This window comes from Gossypium arboreum, chromosome 13 (genome assembly GCF_025698485.1).
Source record: "Gossypium arboreum isolate Shixiya-1 chromosome 13, ASM2569848v2, whole genome shotgun sequence".
NCBI classification, from domain to species: Eukaryota; Viridiplantae; Streptophyta; class Magnoliopsida; order Malvales; family Malvaceae; genus Gossypium; species Gossypium arboreum.
Window position 1 is genome coordinate 81,119,683 of NC_069082.1, and position 21,252 is coordinate 81,140,934.

The 21,252-nt window shown below is 34.2% G+C and overlaps 1 protein-coding gene across 1 annotated transcript; it reads left to right on the top strand.

Moving 5' to 3' along the window:
• The first annotated feature begins 19,608 nt into the window (after positions 1-19,608).
• On the top strand, positions 19,609-20,988 carry LOC108462717 (uncharacterized). The gene is made up of 4 exons (XM_017762631.1): positions 19,609-19,728; positions 19,811-19,978; positions 20,087-20,145; positions 20,265-20,988. Exons 1-4 carry the CDS (start codon positions 19,609-19,611, stop codon positions 20,986-20,988), a joined length of 1,071 nt encoding a protein of 356 aa, XP_017618120.1.
• Positions 20,989-21,252: the final 264 nt, after the last annotated feature.

Sequence of the window (21,252 nt, forward strand, 5' to 3'; positions counted from 1 at the left end):
GTGATCGGATTTAAACGGTTGAGGCTGTTGATTGAAGTTGAGATTCAATTCACAAGGCTGTCGAAATCTTAAATTACGGGCACGTGTCATGTGGTTAGAAATTTGAAAATGGTCGATGTGTAGGTCGTATTGGATCCGACTACAAAAGGGTTAGTTTTTTGGCTCTAGGTGTATACCAAACAATGGCTTAGGTCATCCCTAGGTATCTCAATATTCACAATTCTAATAAACCAAACAACCACAAATTTAACAATTTATCATTCATACTAGCATGTTTGTTTCCTTCTATTCTCTATATCATTTGGAACATTCAGTTGATTAATACATATTTTATAGTGTAATATATGGAACTTATTAGTCTAAAAAAAAATAAAGTCACCTATACTCATGCCAAATTTATTGTAATTACAAACAACCTATGTACATACTCCTAACCAATCATTTGTATTTCTATAGGCTTAAGCACACAAATGACAACAAAAATCAAAGAAGAGCATAAAAATTTAAAACAAATTTTCTATGTCACCCCCACACTTTAGATAACACATTATCCTCAATGTGTATCCCCTAAAAAGATAAGAAAAGAAGTTACCCGATTGATCATGCTAGTTCCATAGGCTATTGGTGGGTGCTTCCTCCATTGCTTGATGAAAGCTCCAATTGTTATGCCTCCTCCATGTGGGGTTCTTACGTAAAAAATTAGAACATGACATAAAACAACTAATAATCTACTATTAATCCTACTCTTAAAAAAATCAAATTAAAATCATCCCAAGAATTAATACAATCTTTAAAAATAGAACTTAAAGTTCAGTCATCCTCATCAAAATCCATCTCATCATTTCCTTCATCGTCATCCTCTCTTTCCTCTTTGCATTCACATGCCTGCTCCTCCTAATCAAGATGTGTCAGCCCAAACATATATGACGTATAATTAGGTACCATAATATTGATCTGTCGTGCAAACTCTTAAAAGATTGGGCCTGATTTCTGCATCCAATGTATCATCCAATTCAGCTTTGGATGACTACTCTCTTCAACTTCTTTTTGAGTGGTTGATTTTGTTTTCCTTTGAGACAAAGCCAGGGTAGATGTTGCCTCTTATTGGCGTTTGTTTCACTCATTTATCTATTTTGTCCGAAGTTTAATGTATTATGGAAACAAAGTGTCGTCGATGATGTTTTGAGATGGCTTCATTGATTATTCTATGGATGCCATTGGAACGCCTACTTTTTTTGCATAAAGTCGTCACTATGTGGGGGAAGAAAACTCCCACTTTTTGGCCACTGACGTACTTTTTCATATTTTGGCAGATCTATTTCCCGATACATATATGTTTTTTTTATGCCAAATAGCATAAAGCAAAACCGCTTGGAAAGTATTAACATTAGACACATTTAAAGCAAAACAACTCGTGTGCATAAAAATTGTATCCACATTTTAGCTTCAATAAACATATAGCTTGATGAAAAGAGGCTGGAATATTGGAACCTGGATGATATTTTAATTCACGCCTTCCTTTTGTTTAAAAGTTTATAATATTATCCATATCTATGTCTCGAAAATTCTTTAAGTTAGTTTCATCAATAAAATCATTTTCACAGTATGGAGCATTATAAAAGTCACAAATGATTCGAGGGTTTATTTGTACTTCTTTCCCTCGTACAGGTACCGCTTCCCACATATAACCTTTGGTATTTCTAGACTCTTGGTCTAGTAAATATGCATAAAACCCTTGAACAACCGGAACCACAACAATATCTTTTGGAATCATCCAAAAATGTTCCCAACTATGATATCCAATTAAAGGCCCTATTTTTCCTATTTTTCTATAAAAAAAAAACTAAATGCCCTATTTCCATATAAATAATTATTGACGAATCAATCCTCTCTCTTAAATGAAGGTTTTTCCTTGAAGTTTTACAAAATATTTTTCAACATTCGGGTTTGAAAAATTAGAGGGGTTCGAAACCATCAATGATTCCGTTTCATTAGTTCTTTGAACCTTCTTAGAAGGCATGGTGTTTTCAAATTACAACTAATGAAATTTCAAACAATTAATTTCAATAGAACTGTAACAGCCTGATTTTCATTGGAGACGAAACAGTGGTTTTGGGACTACAAATTTCCTTTGTATCGACTTGTAAATATATTTTTAGAATGTTTATAGAGTCATTATAGTTTTAGTAAAATTTGGTTTAGAAATATCAACGTTTAAATAGTTAATTAAAAGAAAAGGAATAATTTGTAAAAGGTGCAAAATTTAGTAATTATTGTATTTAATTGATTAAATAGCTTAACAAGTAAAAGATTAAGGACTCAAGTAGCAATTATACCTAGTTAATGTAGTGGAACGGCAACATGGTTTAAATGAATTAAAAATTTAAGTGACTAATGGCATTTTTGTAAATAAAACCAAATTAAAACAAAATTAAGTAAAGAAAAAGTCTTTCTTCTTCATTGTTATTTTGCCATAGCTGAAACTTGAAGATGGTTTAAGCTAGAAGAATCGGCCAAGTCTTTTACCTAGCATGTGGGTGTTTTTATACCCATTTCTTGTAATTTTTTATGTTTTTGAGTCGTTGCAACGAGGTCCAGCAAGCCCATACCTTCGTTTTTTATTCTGTTAAAAATTTTGGAAGTTTCCATTGATTAATATTGAATGTTCTTGATGAATATAATGTATTTGGAGCTTTGATTATGTTATTTGATGAATTTGTAAAGTGATTTTTGTTAGATTTGATTTTGAGATTAAATTGTGAAAATGTTAAAATTTTAGGGTTTGATAGTGAATTTAGTGATTATTAGAGACTTTTTAAGGGTCTACTATATTTGTATAAAATATTGACTTGAGAAAAATTGGTTAATTTGGTGAATTTCGAGTTAAGGGACTAAATTACAAAAATGATAAAAGTTTGGGGTAATTGTGTAATTTTGAAACATAAAAGGATATTAATTGTGAAATCGTTTGGAAATGAAGTATATGTTGATAAATGAAGAAATTTTTTAGATCAAAATCCCATAGATCTCGTGGAAAAGGAAAGGTAGCGGAATAGTCCCTAAACTTCTGCAACAACTACAATTTAGTCCAAGTAAGTTTGTACAGTTAAAAATTAACATTTGTATTAATTGGTGATTGGTATTATATATATTCTGTTGTTGGAAATGAATTGTTGTTTGAATTATAATATTGAATTTGATATTCGGTTTGAATTGAACTCGGGATTTGAGTACATTCGTGTTTCAGTGTATGACAAGCGTTTGGAGTGGAGATGGTATTGGAGCAAGATATCGGCATATTACCCAAGTAAATGAAGGTTCAAAATTTGTTGCAAACTCTCGTGTTTTACTTTCTGTTTGGCGTGATTCGAGTGTGTGATGTAACACCTAAAACCCTGCCTATAAGTTTAGACAGAATCCCAAATATCACATTGGTTACCAAAGTAACCGTAGTTAAATTTTACAAAACAAGTTCTCAAGTCAAACCGAAACATTTAATCATTTAAACCCAGTATATAGAATTACAATTAGGTAAAACATATAACCAAAATTAATTATGTAACGCCTCAAATTTTGGGCCTAGAAGTTTTGGGTTTTGATTGTAGGGATAGTGGGGAGGCTGCACACATAAGCTAAGTTGTGCAGTTTAGTGACAAGAATGGGCCTGCAGGTCTAGCGGTTAAGGTGTGTGTTAGTGTGTTGGAGGTTTGGAGTTCGAGTTACTGTGTGGGCATTTTAGAAAACGTTTTAGTTATTTTTGTTTTAAGTTTAAGTAATTGTTTTATTAAATGTGATTAGGGATATTGTCATTTATTTTGGATATTATTCTATTTTATTTTATTTTATTCTCTTTGATTTTCTCTTACTTTATACGTTAGTTTCTATTCTTTTCTTTTGGTATTGGCTCTTGTTTTCTTCTCCTCATTTTTGGATTAGTAGTGTTGTGGGGTTGAAGGGCTTCGATCTTTCTGCTCCTCTGTCGTGTCTTCTTCACCGTCAAACAGGTGTGGGATTCGAACTATGAATACTTTCCCTTTTTATTTTACGTAATTGTTTTAGTTTTTCTTGTCGGCATGTTAAACTGTTGTTTTTGGGATGTTAGTTGATAGAAGTGGTGAGAAATCGCCACTTTCTGATGTTCTGTTGGTAGGGATAGGCTTAGGGATCGTTTCGATGGCTTAAGCGGTGGTTTCGGGGTATTTTTGGGTGGTTTCTTGACTTCCCTAACGGTAACACGGGCGTGTGAGTTTGGGAATTTCAGATTTGAGATTTGAGGCCACACGGCCGTATGACTGATTTGGGAATTTTAGGGTTTTCATATGGGCGTATGTTTCGGGACACACGGTCGTGTAGCCAATTTGGGGCCTAAGGATTCCACACGGGCGTGTGTTGTGGGACATACGATCGTGTCCGATTGCCACACGGGCGTGTGACACCTTTACATGGTCGTGCCTACTCTACACTTGAATTTAGCGAAATTGGACAGTGTCTTACACGGCCTGATCACACTGCCGTGCCTCTGTACCACATGGTCATGTGCCTCTGCCATACGGCCATGTGCTACTCCTTACAAGGGTGAATGGATCCCCACACGGCCTGGATTGCTCCACATGGCCGGAGCACACAGGTGTGTGGCCCTATCTCGCCAAGTTTAATTTTAGGCTGATTTAAGTGTATTTGTGATCTCTGTTTGTCCCAACCTTTCAACTAAGATTTTTGAGGGTGATTATGACTCTGTTCTCACCTCGATTTATGTACTGCTTGTGATTGAAGTGTGACATGTTAGGCATTGAATCTGAGTGCACAAGTGTACATGTTTCTGTAATTGATTGACTGATTGCAAGTGAATATTTCTGAATGTCTGTTTAAAATTGTGTTGTGGATTGATACTTGGCATTCATACCATCGCATACACTCATCTGCATAAACCTTTTTGGGTGGGATGTTGAAGAGAAGGGAGATTTACGATCTGGCAGTTGATCTGCATTCTGAATGCCTTAATAACACCTAGAGGGTCATAGGTGGTCCCATTACCTTGAGGGTCGTGGACATTTCCGTTAACGGTATAGCGGTTTACTGCCTTGCACTGTACCGTATGTACAGTAGCTACGCTATGTACTATTATCTGATCTGGTAGTTTATATTGCACATCTGTACCATGGTTCACCATATAACACAATACAGTATACGCTAGCTTTGCTACGTAACATATCTGATCTGGCAGTTATATTGCACGTCTGTACCGAGGTCTTCGCATGGCACTGTACAGCTTTCTGATAATTCCAATTCCCTGAGGGTCATGGACAATGTATAGGGTATATAAGGTTGGATAGGCTTTTCGAGGTCCTAATTAGAGTGATTGGTTGAATGAACTTACAGCTTTATTGAGGTTTGATGGGGGACGGAGATGGTATGTTGGTTGTTTGGGTGGGTTATTTTGTAACTCATTCGCACTCATATGCATCTGTTTGATTCTGTGACTGCTATATCTATTTGACTGAAACAATTCTCTCTAATTATCTAAGAAATCTGACTGCAATATTTGACTTGAAGGCACTCGTGCCTAAGGAATTTTGTGTGATGGGCTAAGGCCCAATCGACTCGGATTTTGGAGAAGGGCTTAGGCCCAGTTTGTAACTTCTGAGAATTTTAGGTATTGTGTTTAACAGAGCCATATGACTGTAAAGTTACATATGGTCTGTTTTGTTAAGTCGCTTTGTAAGTATGTTCCGCTGTTGAACTATTTTCAGGTTTATTGTATTTGTTTCTGTTTCAGTATTAGTTAGTTTGATCTCACATTAAGCTCGTATAGCTTACCCCCTCTTATGTTTCCCCTTTCAGGTACATTTCGGAATTTTGTTGCTGGACTCAGTATACGGAGGACTTAGGCAGTTTGAGACTAATAAATTATTAGTTATGGTTTCTGATTTCTATTTGTTATTCAGTTTTTTGAAAGTAAGGTTTTTATTAACACTGTGGTAGAATGCTGTTTTATGTTTTAATCATTTTATTATTCGGATTTTAAACATGTGATATTTATGTTTTTCGAAAATCGAGTAAAAGATGTTTATATAACTCACAGTCACTTCGGTGATCAATGTAGCATTCCGAATTCAGCCTAAACTTTTAGGCCGGGTTTGGGTTGTTACAAATTAATCAAGTAAAAATTAGAACGAAATTTGTATCACAGCTTTATAAAAAAAATTACAGTTCAAAACCAAATAATCAAATAGATACTGAAAATGCAAACTGATAAAAATTTATTTTTACCGAGACTGTCCGAGACCTCCGCACACCGAGTCTAGCATCAGAATTCAGAAAAAGTACTTGAAAAGGAAACACTAAGAGTGAGTGAGCTACTTGAGCTCAGTGTGAGTCCGAATCAAGACCAAAAACAGAAATACAGAACACAATTCCATATCGAACAACTACAAATATATAAACAGAAGCAGAAGGTAATTCTAGAATCAACGTCCCCACAGAATGTAACATTTCAAACACATGCACTCAGTCATAGGTATTTACAGTCAAACAAAATACAATCAGATAGTCTAGCACCCAGAATGCTCAAAAAGATGCGTATGAAAATTAGTTAAACAATAAATCCCACCCATCCAGCTAACACACCTCTCCATCCCCCGATCACACCCTATAAGAGTTGTTTAAACTCAACCAACCGCAACACACAACGTAGGACCACGAAAGACCTATCCAACCCTACACACCACATATGTGGACTGAGCCATTCAGATAATAATACGCAGCAAAGTTGACGTATATGCAGTACAGTGCAATGTGGAAGTCCTCTGTACAGTCATGTTGCAGTTTAAACTCCATATCAGATTATGGTATGCAGCAAAGCTGACGTACGTATAGTGCAATGTGGTAAACCGCCATACGAGGAAGCTTACAGTTAAACTACTAGATCAGAACAGATACAGTCTTCCTTCTCTTCACAAACGTACCTAAAACTTTACTTAATGCAAATGTATGTATGCACACAAGCTCACAAAACATAGACACATTAACAATTATGTAACACACTCCATAGTCCAGATTCAGAAACAGAAATCTCACACAACAGTTACCAATATCACATAAGCCGTAGTCCAATTCATGGTCTTAATTACCCCTTTTCGAAGGCGTAGCCAAGAGTTGAAACACGCAGACATACTTTCAGATCAAAAACACACAGAGAATTGTGACAAGTGCCTTAAGACCACACGCCCGTGTGCTCTGGCCGTGTGGAATTACCTAGGCCGTGTGGGAGGTCGAAAGCTCATGTTATGAGGGGCAAACGCTTGTGTGAAGTGAGGCACACGGCTGTGTGATTAAGGCACAAGCCCGTGTAGACTAGGGACATGGCCGTGGAAGCAAGCTATGTAGCTCTCTGTATATTCGCACTAAATTTGAGTATAGGGCTGACATGGCCATGTGAGACCCTCACACGGCCGTATGTCCAAAACACATGCCCATATGGGATCCCTAAATCCCTAAATCAGCTACATGGCCGTATAGCCAAGCTGTGTAGCACCAAATTGCTTAAACCCTAATTCTCAAACTCACATGCCCATGTGCCCAAAGGACATGACCGTGTGAGAAACGATAAAATCCCTAAGTCGGCCACACGGCTGTGTGGTACCAAAATTGGCTCGAAAACCCTAATTCCTAAAAGCATGCGGCCATGTGAACTAACACACGCCCGTGTGGAAACCCCAATGACCATGAAACCACCTCAGAACAAGCCAAAAAACATTATGTCAGCCATCGCAACAGCCTCAACCTTCACAATGATAGAAGGGTATCGGAATATGTCGTATTCTTAAACCTTTTTCAGCAACTAACACCCCAAAATCGGCAGTTAAGGACACAAACGAGAATTTTCAAAACAATAATTCAAAATTAAAGGTAGTCAAGATTCGAATCCCACACCTATTTCACAATCAGAAATGCTCAAACACTAACTCGGCGATGAGGAAGTGAGGCTTTTCAGAATTCCCCCCAAGCAAAAACCATTCCAAAGAGAGAGAGGAAATTAAAAACAAAAAGAGGGAAAAGCACGTCCAGAAACCAAAAAGAAAATAAAAATCCAATAAAATAGAAATAACGAAAATAAATAAATAAAACAAATACAAATTATTAATTGAGAACCAAACAAAATAAAAAGTCTCTCCAAAACGCGCATTCAAGACTCGAACCCAGAACCTTGAGGTATGCTAACACTCACTAATCCACCAGACCAGCAGGCTCATTTTGTCACTTAAATATGCTACTAAACACAATAGCACAATCTACTCTCTGCCCCTAACCACTAACATCAAAACTTCTAACCCCCGAAAATCGGGGTGTTACATGTGAGGTCATTTCGAGGGGTACACCGCCTGGCATACGGCTGTGTGGCTTGGCCGTGTGACTCAAGTCAGAGAGTTACACGGGCATGGACATAAGCTGAGACACAACCATGTGTTTCTATTTCAAATGTCCACACGGCCTGAGACACAAGCGTGTGTCTCAGCCGTATGAGTTACATGGCTTGGCCACATGGCTGTGCGACCCCTGCAGTTCAAAATTTTCAACTTTTTTTCTAAAATTTCCAAATGTTTCCGATTTAGTCCCAGATTGTTTCTATAGTAGTTTTAGGGCCTCGAAGGCTCGATTAAGGGACATTATGAATGTATTTGAATGAAATTTTATTATGTTTGTATTAATGTATGATTTGAATGGTTTACTTTTCCGTTTGTCTGGTAATGTTTGTAACCCTGTCCTGGCGATAGATACGTGTTAGGGGTGTTACAGGAGTAGTAAAAAGTTAAATTAGGAACTCTTAACCTCATGTAAGTTGTGGAATTCCTCGTAATGTTCGTTTGTTGTTGTTTCGTTGAATGTTTCCTGTCTTTTTTTTTTTTTTTGCACTGAACAAGAGAAAAAGAAAAATTTTCTAATACTAAGAAAGAGAAATAAAAAGTGAATTTTAAGATTTTAAATGAAAAAAGGTTTTGAATTTGAAAGAGTTTGGAGAAGTTTAGGATATTAAAAAGGATAAGAATAGGATTTAAAGGTGTTTTTATCCCTATTGATAAAAAAATTACTTCTCTTTAATCTCCTATTTCTTTTCTTCTTTACTCTCTTTCTTCTTTATTCTATAATACTCCTCAAAATATATTATATAACCAATAATTAACAATTAAAGAAACCTTTGTTAGGATTCGTTAACATTAAATAAATAATCAAAAGTAGTGAAACAAAAAGTATAATGACTTTTTAGTCCTTCAATTTTACAAAAAAAGTTATTTTAACTTTTATTTATTTTTCTCTTCTTTAGCCTTCAAAATTATATTTTTTGTCAAATCGTCTCGTAATATATGAAAAAAATTTAACGTTTTTAACTTTATTGACATACACGTGAATTGCCACGTGGATGACATGTCAACATTTAATTAATTTTTATAATTTTATACTTTTTAAAAATAATTTTAATGCTTTTAATTTTAAAAATAATTTTATAAATTTTAAACTTTTGAAATTTTTAAAATTTTGAAAAGTTAATTAAATGTTGACTACATGGTTATCCATGTGAATGACATATTAATAAAGTTAAAAGATGTTAACTTTTCCATTCAGTTTGGAGCAATTTGAAAAGAAATATAAGTTTAAAAATAAAAAAATATGAAAAATTAAAATAAATATTTTTACGAAATTAGAGGATTAAATAAAAAAAAAGAGTAAATGAGAAATTATAGTAGTAGAGGGATAATTGATATTGGAAACAAAATGAATGCGCTAACGATTAAGAAAAATATGCATCAGCGCTTCATTTTAGTAAAACTTTTTCCTTTTGGATAAGTAGAGGAAGTTAAATTTTATGTAGGTAGATTTATTAGGTTAATTATTATATTTTGATACATTCATTATTTACTTGGTGGTCCGACTTAACATCATAAAATTAAAGAAGCAAGGATTTTGACGTACGTGGTAGCTAATTTCTAATTATCACACTTTTACTCTATGAACTAATCAATTAATATGCAATTAATTAGCACTGGAAATCTGACTTAATCACTAAATATCTATCTAATTTTATTAAGTTGCCATTAAAACAAAATAATTTATTAATTACTTGCGAGTTGACACCATTCCGATCTTGGTGACACTCATATGCTGCTTACAAATAAGAATAATATTTATAAAAGTTCATTTTAATTTCAAATAAATAATCAAAATTAAAATAACACTTACCAGACCATAAGTTCAAAATAATGCCATCTATACTTTTTTTTTAGTGAATAATATTTATATTTTACACTACTTACTTTGACTATACTTCCTTAAATGTTTATTGGTAATTTTTACAATTTTTGTCTTTTCAGGCTGTGAAGTGAATTTAAGGGATAAGTAGGGCTCCTCGAAATAAAAAAATTAACCATTCAGTTCCTCAATAAATAATAAATTTATAAATTCATATGATAATTTTGTATTTTAGCTTTCAAATTTTTATTTATTCTTTTAAAAATAATAAAATTATATTTTAATATCTCAAAATTTTATAATTAATTTCTAACCCCAAAAAAATTTTTAGATTTGCCCTGCTGGTTCACTTAGCAATGGACAAGATGTAGTGCAAACAACTACTTGAAACAATAGCTTTTACTTCTATTAAATTTTGCATTACTTTTTAGTTAGTTTTCATTTCAATTTTTTTATATTTATAACAATTCATCATAATAATTATTAAATATTTAAATAAATTGAAACTCAATAGTGATAATTAATTTGAAAATTAAAATACTTATTTTAATTTTGAATTATTAATTTCTAATATTTTTTTATGCTTTCCTATCGTTCTTAATAAATTTTAAATAACATTCTATATTTTTAATATATTTTTATAATTATTTAACAACAATTTGTCCACATAATGTATTTTTAATATATTTTAAATAATTATTAAAAATAATTATTTTAATATTTTTAAAAATATATATTTGATGACATATGACAAAATACAATGTCAACATAAGGTACATATATATACCTTACTTGCTTCATCACTTACATCATCATTGAATGGTAGAAAGGGATAAAATTTTTAATAGAATGATGAATTTACTCTTTTATTTAATATATAGAGATCAATTTACATCTTTTTAATAAAAAATGTAAATTACATTATAACTCTTAGTACAATAAGCTACGATATTTTTATGAAATAAAATCATTAAAAGAATATTAAAGAATAGTGAATAGAATTAGACACGCAGTATTTAACTAATAATTGATGCATGATTTCTTTTTATTATTTAAGAATAAGATTTCATTGGCTCTCCAAATAAAAAGATAATAATTTACAAAAAAAAATATTAAAGTATAATCGTGCTTAAAAGAAGTATGGGTTAAAATATAAAATTGCAATTATAGTGGAGGCCCATATTGTTACCTCAGAACAATAGTCCCTCCCACGTTATTCATATAGTAAGAAAATATTTTAATATATAAATATAAGTAGTACAAATAGGATGTATAAAAATAGGATTTGTATTAATTCATAGGAGAGTTAAGATATCGTCATACATCTTACCTTAGCCAGGATTTGTGTCATCTACAAACAACACAATACCAAACCTACCACCTTTTTCTTCATTTTAAGCCTTGTAGTGACCTGTCCATCATGTGCTTCACTTTCAACATCTTATTGTCTTCTCCCTCCTACTTCCCTTCTTTGTCTCTCCCTATAATCGATCTAACTCTATCCTTCTTCATTCATCTCATTTCATTGCTTTTGTTGAAAGGGAAAGAACGTGATAAACAGAGGCAAAATACTTGGAGCTCTTTTTTTTTTTTTTTTGTAACCTTAGTGTATAATTGTTGAACAATGAAAAAGCATATAAATTAAAAGAAGAGCTAAACTAAGTCTACGGTTATTGAAAGAAGGATCCTGGGCAGGGGCGAAGCCAGGGGCTGGCATGGCCCAATCTCCCTAAAATATAAAATTACATTTTAGGTTTTAAAATTTTTATAAATTTTAAATTAGTAAAGGTAAAATTACACTTTGATCCTTTCTAAAATTATAAAAATTTGATTTAATTATTTACAAATTATAAAGATATAAACTATAAAAATTAAAATTTCATCCGACCCTCTCTAAAATAATTTTTTGACTTCACCCCGATATTGGGATTTAAATATATATATATATATATATATATATATATATATATATATGCCCTTTGTTTACTTTGATTGTCAAATGCCGAGAGAAATGAAACAGAAATATATGTATATATAATTTTAGAGATGGAAAAAGAAGATGAAGAAGAAGAAAAGAGGGTGTATGGAATGAAGTTTGATCCAAGATCAATCTCTTCATAATGATTTCTAAAGTTTTTTTTTTGATAACGAGGGCGGAGTTCGTCCATGTAACTCGGACCAGGCTTCATTCCTCGCGTGCACCTTGCTTTTCCTTACTCCCACATAATCAAAGCCAATGTTATCATTTCCAAATCCAGTTTTGATATATATATAGTGATAAATCAGCAAGTTCATTAAATTTTTTTTACATAAAAAAAAAATTACATTATAACTTTTTTGTAAAGAATATTTATCACCATCCTAGCCCTACTGTTATTCAAGTTATAACATTTAATTTTTCGCAGTTTTCTTTAGAATATTCTAAACACAAATTGATTTACGACATGTATATCATTTATTTTCTTAAATATTTTTTTGTATATGATCAAATTAATTTCTCTTTAATTTACTATATACACTATTAAAAAGAATGAAATAAATAAAAATGTTTTGAAAATTTATTTATTTTTAATTGTAATTCAATTTTAAATAAAGTATTTCATTTACGACCCATAAAAATTTTAAAAATATTAACTTTGTTAAGTTGTTATTGATTTTTTTAAACAATAAGTGATAACTCTATTCCAATTTAATCTTATTTAATTCTTTTTAATAATATAAAAATTAAATTGATTCATTTAATAGTAGAGAGGTTAATTTAATTATATTTTTATTATAGAGTTACCTTCAAATATGTTAACTATTTGCGTTAATGGCTCTATACTCCTATTTTGGGGATTCATACTCATAATTAAATCATTATATATTTATATAAATATAATATGTAAAAATTTCATGTAAAAGTTGCATCATATTTTATGTCTTGTTAATACATATATTTTTAATCGTTTCTCTATTGTGCTTAAAATTAACAATCATACTAATTTATGGGATTCATGAAATATTTGTTTTCCAATACAGTTTGTACAAAAAGAAATTTTATGTTTTCTTAGGTGGTCTTGCACATGTTACTAGCTTTGTAGAGTAAAGATTCATATAAAACATAAACCTTTAGTAAGAAAACCACTTATATATTTAGTTTTGTTATGAATATTTTATTAAGTGGATTTCCATCAAAATCAATATAATTTTGATGTACTTTAAACTCTAATAGTAATTAGAAGTAGATCTCTACTTCATTTATACTTTTTATGCCTATAAATAGAAACTTTGGAGAAGCATTGTAAATATTCCGATTGATCAATAAAATACACTCTCTCTTCTGCTCTTCCATTCTCTTTGTTCTTTACTTTTTGTCTTTTTATTTTATAACACGTTATCAGCACGATTCTTTTTTAATTATCTTAGTTGTGGATTAAATCAACGACAAATTTGCAAACCATTAAGCTTCATCCATAATACCAAAATTCAGCCTCAGACCACTAAAATTTCTATAACACCCCAAACCTGACCTAGACATTATGGCCTAATCCAGAGATGTCACAAGAATGAGTTTTGAAAACGGAGTCGTTACGATAAATCATTTTAGCTTAATAACTCATGTTTGCTTTTAACAATTGTCGAAAATGTTATTTAATTGATTTATTTGCCAAAACGTAATTTACAGCGGAAGTTATAATAGACGTTATTTTCTTAAAACCCCATTTGTAAGTTTGAAAAACCTTCGTTTTAATAAAAACCATATTTTTAGACAACCGTCGCAATTAAAGTAATGAACGAAAAATCCAAATCCCAAAAGTTAAACCAAATAGCCCGGAGAGTCCAATTAATACAAAACTCCCAGAAATAATTCTTAATTAAATAAACCTTTAATTAAAAATCAGTTCATAGACTAGTGGTCACTGCGAGACTCCGTTGCACTGATCCACCTAAGTTTGTGGATTACCTGGACAGAGCAGACAAATAGAAGTGAGTTTACGTAAACTCAATGTGTAACCCAACAGAAATAGACATGCTATACATACTGAAACATATACACTGTAACAACCCATTTTTCAGTGAAATCGGAACAATGGTTTCGGGACCACAAATTCGATCCGAAAATAAAATTTATTTTTATTTTATTACATGGTCCATAATATGTTAGAAATTTCATGTGAAAATTTTGATAAGAAAATTTTATTGATTATGTGCTTATTTACGATAAGGACTTAATCGCATGAAATGTAAAAGTTGAATTCTAGTAGCTACAAGGATTAAATAACTATAGAGTTCAAAACTAGAGGTTCTTATATGGTTAATTAGACCACTAAAGAAAATTATGTAGATATTTTGGTGACTCATGCATGGAAATTTAGAAAAAGGGCAATGACTAAATTGGAATTTGAAATAATTTATTTAATTAAAAAGATGATAAAAGATATCATCTTATTTTCCTTATCTTCTTCCCCCAAAAAATACATGGAAACCCTAAAAGAGAGAGAAAAAACTTTCATGGCTTAACTGAGTAAGTTTCCTTGTCCCGTTTTTAGTAATTTTGATATTTTTGAAACTGGGATATCTTAATCTATCTATTTGGGGGATCAATTTGAATAGTTATCAAAGCATGAAAATTAGGTCATGGATGTATATGCTGAAAATTTGAAATTTATGGTAGAAAATGAAAGGTTGTTGATAGATAAACAACTTTTACAAAGTGATTTTTTATGAAAATATGATTTAGGGACTAAAATGTAAAGTTATGAAAATTGATGAAAAATTTTGAAATTTATAGAAAATATGTGCTGTAAATTTTATGTTGAAATTTTGGTTAGGCTTGGAATAAGGAGTAAATTGCGTGACTTTCATTTTTTGAGCCTAGGGACGAAATTGGAATTTATGGAAAAGTTAGAGGCAAAATGGTAATTTTGCCTAGGATGTAAATTGAGTCCAAAAGAATATGAAATGAGTGAAATTGATTATTAAAGTTATTTATATAGATTCAGACAATACAAATTCGAGGTTAGATTAAGAAAAAGAAAAGGTTTCGGATTAGTAGGTTTTATACGCGAACCAGTGTCAAGGTAAGTTCCTGTAACCTAATTGAGCATGTAAATATGTTAAATTGAATGTTGTGCTTGTATGGAATGCGACTTATATTGATATGAATTGTTTGATTTTTATGATGAAGAATTGAATACATGTTTGAAACGGTGAAAAAGATTTAAGCTCTGTTTGAATATTGAATTCCGATGAATATATGTGCTTTCTCGAAATGAATGAGGTCCTGCATTTGTTGCTGACGGGATTTAGCTCGAACAAGTAATCCTATTGATCTCATTATAGAAAAGATTTAGCCCGGACAGGTAATCTTGATGTAATCCCTCTCGAGCATATGTTACAATTAGGATTTAACCTGGACTGGTAATCCTAATTGACCTCTTCTGAGCATACGTTACATAAAGGATTTAGCCTAGACTGGTAATCCTGTAATACAATATGTGGCTCGAGAGTGTGTCCTTTGATTAAGAGCCCTAATGGGTACTCTTGAATAAGAATTGACGGGTTATTGAATTGTACACCTTGAGTGTACAACTTGAGTATCCATCGGAATTTCAATGATTCAACGGACTCAACTCTTGGCATGATAAGAGAATTATAGGATGAAATGAATAACGTCTTGAAGGAAAATTTTATGATGAGTTCATTTGTGCTTACTTGATGTATATGAAAATTTTGTGACTAACATGTTTGATTGAATGCATGTGTTTAGGCAAATTTGCCAAGTTGATGAAAAACAATGATATTGTATGTCTATTTTTAATAAACGGGATTGGTAAGTTTAGTTTTCGTTATATGAACTTACTAAGTATGTAATGCTTACTCCGTTTTAATTTTTTTATTTTATAGTGCTAGGAAGTTCGCAAAGGTTGAAGGTCATTGGAGCATCATCACACTATCCACTAGCTTATTTTGGGCATATATAGTAAAATCATTTTGGTATAATGGCATGTATAGGCTAATTTGGCCATAGATGGCTTAAATATGTAGGTTGTAATCTAGCAATTGGAATGACTAGTAATGGTTGTTTTTGACATACTTGTAATATCATACTATGGTAGCTACATGTATGTTAAGTAGTTGATCAAATTATGTCTAACATATGGAATATACCAAGGTAAGATTAAAAACATGTATGCATGTAATGATATGCCATGTATAATGATAGAGTTTACTTAATTTGAATGCTTGAAATGGTTGGTATTTGGTTGTGAGTTTAAGTACAGGTCATTGGTGTGATTTTGGGTTAGGAATGAAGTTAGAAATGGCTTTATTTTGTCCACACGGGTAGAAACACAGGCATGTGCCTAGATCGTGTGTGACACACGGTGTAACGCCCTTTTTGTTTCTGTGAAAATGTGACACAAGTGTGTATTTGCTTTAGTGGTTAATTGTTCTGGGTGTGTTTGAGAGGTCTCAAGTTCAAGCCTTATTTGGGTTAAATTTTGGTATTTTTCTAAATAAAGCCTTAACCATGCTCAGTAGGCTAACCATGCTCAGTAGGCTTAAGTTTAATTGTTTGTAAGTGTATATCAGAATGGGCCTGTTAGTCTGGGGGTTAAGTGGAGTGTAAATCTGTAGGAGGTCCCGTGTTTGAATCCTTACGCGAGCTTAGGAGTATATTTTTGCTCATTTGACCGAAAGAGTTTCAGTCAAACAGGAATTCTGAGCAGTGGGTGGTTTGATGGAGAAAATAGTGGGGAGTTGAAATATTGGAATTATTAGTTTATTCTTTTGTTTTTCTTTTTTCAAAATTTCGTCCCTCTCTCTCCCTCTCAAAAATTTCTGACGTTTCTTTTTCCCTTTTACCCTCTTTTGTTGTTTCCCCTTCAGTTTTGTGTGGTAATCCTTCGTTGATCGTGCTTAATCCTTTGTTCGTCTAGGAAGCATTCTTTCTCAACCTTTACCTTTTTGGTTTGGGGATTCACAACTCTAGATTATGGCATTCCATCAGGTTGAATCAAGATTGTGTTCGTTCTTGGTTGTAGTAATTTAGTTTATGCGTATTTGGGTAAGTTGTGTTAGGCTCAATTTTTAGTGCTAAAGGGGTTGGATATTCTGATTATAGGTGCTGGTGACCTTGGGACTGCTTTTATGTCAAAAACGATACCAGGTGTATACTCAGAAATGTAGAAAATGAGGTTTTGACGAAAGCCAAAACCTTATTATTGACACCACACGGGCATATGGTCGCCCGTGTGACAAAACACAGGTGTTGATTAACGAGGAAAGGCTATGTGTACAAGACACGACCTTGTGATGGCCAGGTAGGCCGTGTGCGACACACGGGCTACACTGATTTGGGCCGTGTGGGCCACACGGGTAAACCACATTGGTATGTGGGATTTTGCGCCAGGCCGTGTGGTCCACACATCCAAGGTAAATTTGGATCGTGTGAACCATACGGGCATGTGGGCCCACACGGGCAGGCCACATGGGCGTATAAGCCCATTTTACTGAAATGACTGTTGAGGTTGCACGAGTCACCCAAGTTGACTGTGAACCTTCCGTAGGGTCGGTAACCACTACTTAGACCCTTATCTATGGGAAATTGATTATGTGAATTATGTACCGAGCATGTTATAGATACATAGGCATGTATACTGAACTATATGTTTATCTCATAGATCTGTGATAGCATGACATTCTATTGTATGTTGCATTGCATGGGGTTGGGATAATATTATTTGGAGAAAGTGTACTGAAAGGCTTTTAAGCATAATATACTGGCAGCTCAGCTGCAAATTACTATTTTGTGCCACATTTGGTACTACCTGGAGTGTAGGGATGGGTTGGTTGATTTAATCCCCACATGGAGTGTAGGGTTGAATAGAGATGATGTGTAAAGGCTGGTTGGGTAGGACTTTGTTACTGAATATTACATATTTGATACTGTACTGAGATGGACTAAGACCCAAACTGTTACTAATACTGAAAAAGGGTTCAGGCCTAGGACCGTTTTAACTGTGCACTATGATGTGCTATTGTTTGTTTTTCTATAAGATTACACACCGAGTTTACGTAAACTTACCCTTTTGTTTAAATGTACACAGGTAATCCCCAAATCTAGAAGGATCAGTATGACGGAGAACTCGACAGTGACTACGATTTTGGACTGTTATGGGTTTAAATACGATTCTTGGTTTTATTTCCATTTTAATTTTATTGGTTAAACTTTTAGGTTGTAAATTGAACTTTTGGACTTTTGCTGGTTTTGAATTTTCTGTTTTTCTTTACTTTATGGATTTTAAACTACTAGTCATAGGAAACCTTGGTTTTCAAAGAAACAAATGTTTTATCAGGAATTACACGATTACTTAAATTGTTTTAAAAGCTTCCGCAACGAATAATGTTTTAAAACCACCGAATGAATGAGTAACACGATTTAAAAGCTAAGAAGAGATAAAAAAAGTATTTAAACAGATAATGGTTTTACTGAGATGGCACGATTTTCAAGCACCTTATAATGTGACACTGTCAGATTTGGCCATAACATCTAGGCCGGGTATGGGGTGTTACATTTAGTGGTATCAGAGTTAGGTTGCAAAACTCGACTGTGGATTTGAGTTTTAAACTTTGGTTTTTAAGAATTGATTTTCAAATGATTTGAAATGATTCGATTAAGTATGTGGTACACTGAGTCTTCGACACCGATCCTATATGTTTTCTATATTTTGATAAACTGATTAAAATTGCTGAGAGTTTATTCTAAAAACACTTTAGATAGTGTACATTGGAATTGTAGTGAAACTAATAGAGACTACGATTTGTGAAAACCACTCTAAACTACTAAAACTGTTTCCATAAAACATCTACTAATAATTATTGAATTGTAACTGATTCATAAAACTTTTAATACAGATAAACGCGATTAGACAATGAGCGCAGGTACTCGCGGATGGGGTACTAGAGGCCGAGGTAGAGGCCGTAGAGGGGTTCAAGTTGAGTCATCTTCACTAGGCAGTATGCCAAATCTAGACACAAGTGAGACACCAGTGTCGCCTGTTACTGAGACTGGGTCACAAGATCGTGCAGCTGGGGACAATGCACTGTTCCAAGCCATGCTAAGGATATTAGAGAGGGTCGCTGGACCCAATACTGGATTTAGGGGCCGAGGGTCGGTTACGGAACGGCTCCGGTCCAATGGAGCTGAGCTCTTTAAGGGTGTCTCTAGAATGTGGCCGAGTACTAGATTGAGGTTATGGAGAGGATCATGGATGACTTGGATTGCACCTTCGAGCAGAAATTTAAGGGTGCAGTCTCACTGTTGAGGGATGAGGCTTATTAGTGGTGGCTTATTATTAAGGAGGGAACTCAGCCCAAATGTCTGACTTGGGAGTTCTTCAAGACTACCTTCCAGGGGAAATATGTGGGGAAGAGCTACGTGGATGCCCAAAAGAGAGAGTTCTTAAACCTTACTCAGGAAAATTAAACTGTGGCCGAGTATGAGGCCACAATTCTACGACTGAGCCACTATGTGCGAGGTATGGTGGCGAATGAGTATGATTGATGTGTTCGCTTTGAGGATGGGCTCAAGGATAATTTGAGAGTCTTGATAGCTCCGCAGAAGGAGCGTGACATTTCTTCACTGGTTGAGAAAATGAAGATCACCGAGGGGGTTAAGCGTACTGAGTGCCAAAACTGTGACAGAGAGAGGAGTAAGAACAAGAGGGATTCAGAGCTTTTGAGTTCTGTACAGAGGCCTAAGTAAAAGGCCAGATCTAATGGGCCAGTTAGAGCTGGGCCCCATGTTACTGCTACTGGACTGCAACCATGTGTCGATTGTGGTAGACGCATTTAGGTGGATGTTGGAGTAAGACTGGGTCTGCTTGAGTGTGGGTCTTTAGAGCACCGCATTAGGTAGTCTCCGTTGAGGGCCGATCAGATGCAAACTCAGAGTACTAGTAATGCACAACCACAGAGGGTAGTACAACAACCACCAAGAGGCCGAGGTCAGGCTAGGGGTGGTAATGGCATAGGCCTGGGCAAAGAGCATCAGGCAGAGGTGTTGGAAAGATTGAGGTGAATCAGCCGGCTCTAGTTTATGCTGCATGTCACCGAGATGAGGGAGATGCTCCAGACGTCCTCACTGGTATGTTTCTTATTTTTGATGTACCATATCTTGCTTTGATAGACATAGGATCTACTCATTCCTATATAGCCTATTCTATTTCTAAAAATTTGGGGTTATCGATGGAGAGCACTACGAGTAGGGTAACTGTACTGAGTCCACTGGGACAATCGGTTAGAGTTAGCAAACTGTATAGGGATATTCCCTTAAGGGTGCAAGGGACGGTATTTTTGGCTAATTTGATGGAACTTTCGTTTGGGGAGTTCGATATAATCTTGGGGATAAATTGTCTAGTGAAGCACCAAGTAAGTTTGGACTATGCGACGGAGAGGGTCATCTTGAGAAATGAGGAGGACAGTGAGGTAGTCATGGTTGGGGAGCACCAGAATTATCTATCTAATGTGATCTCTGCGCTGGTGGCGAAGAAGTTGGTTCGTAAGGGGTGTGAGGAATTTTTGGCCTACGTAAGTGTTTTTGATTCTGGAGACACTACTGTTAAGGACATCAGGGCGGTAAAGGATTTTCTGGACGTCTTCCCTGAAAAGCTACCGGGGTTACCTTCGAATTGTGAAGTAGAGTTTGGGATAGAGCTCCTTCCTGGTACAGCTTTAGTGTCCATCGCTCCCTACTGAATTGCACCGAAGGAGCTTACAGAACTTGAGGCTCAGGTTCAGGAGTTATTGGATTGTGGGTTCATCCGCCCTAGTATGTCTCTAAAGAAAACACCAGTGCTGTTTGTAAAGAAGAAGGATGGATCCATGCGGATGTGTATCGACTGCCGCCAGTTGAACAAGTTGACCATTAAGAACAAGTATCCACTTTCGATGATTGATGATCTGTTTGACCAGTTTCGAGGGGCTTCTATATTCTCCGAGATTAATTTGTGATATGGCTAT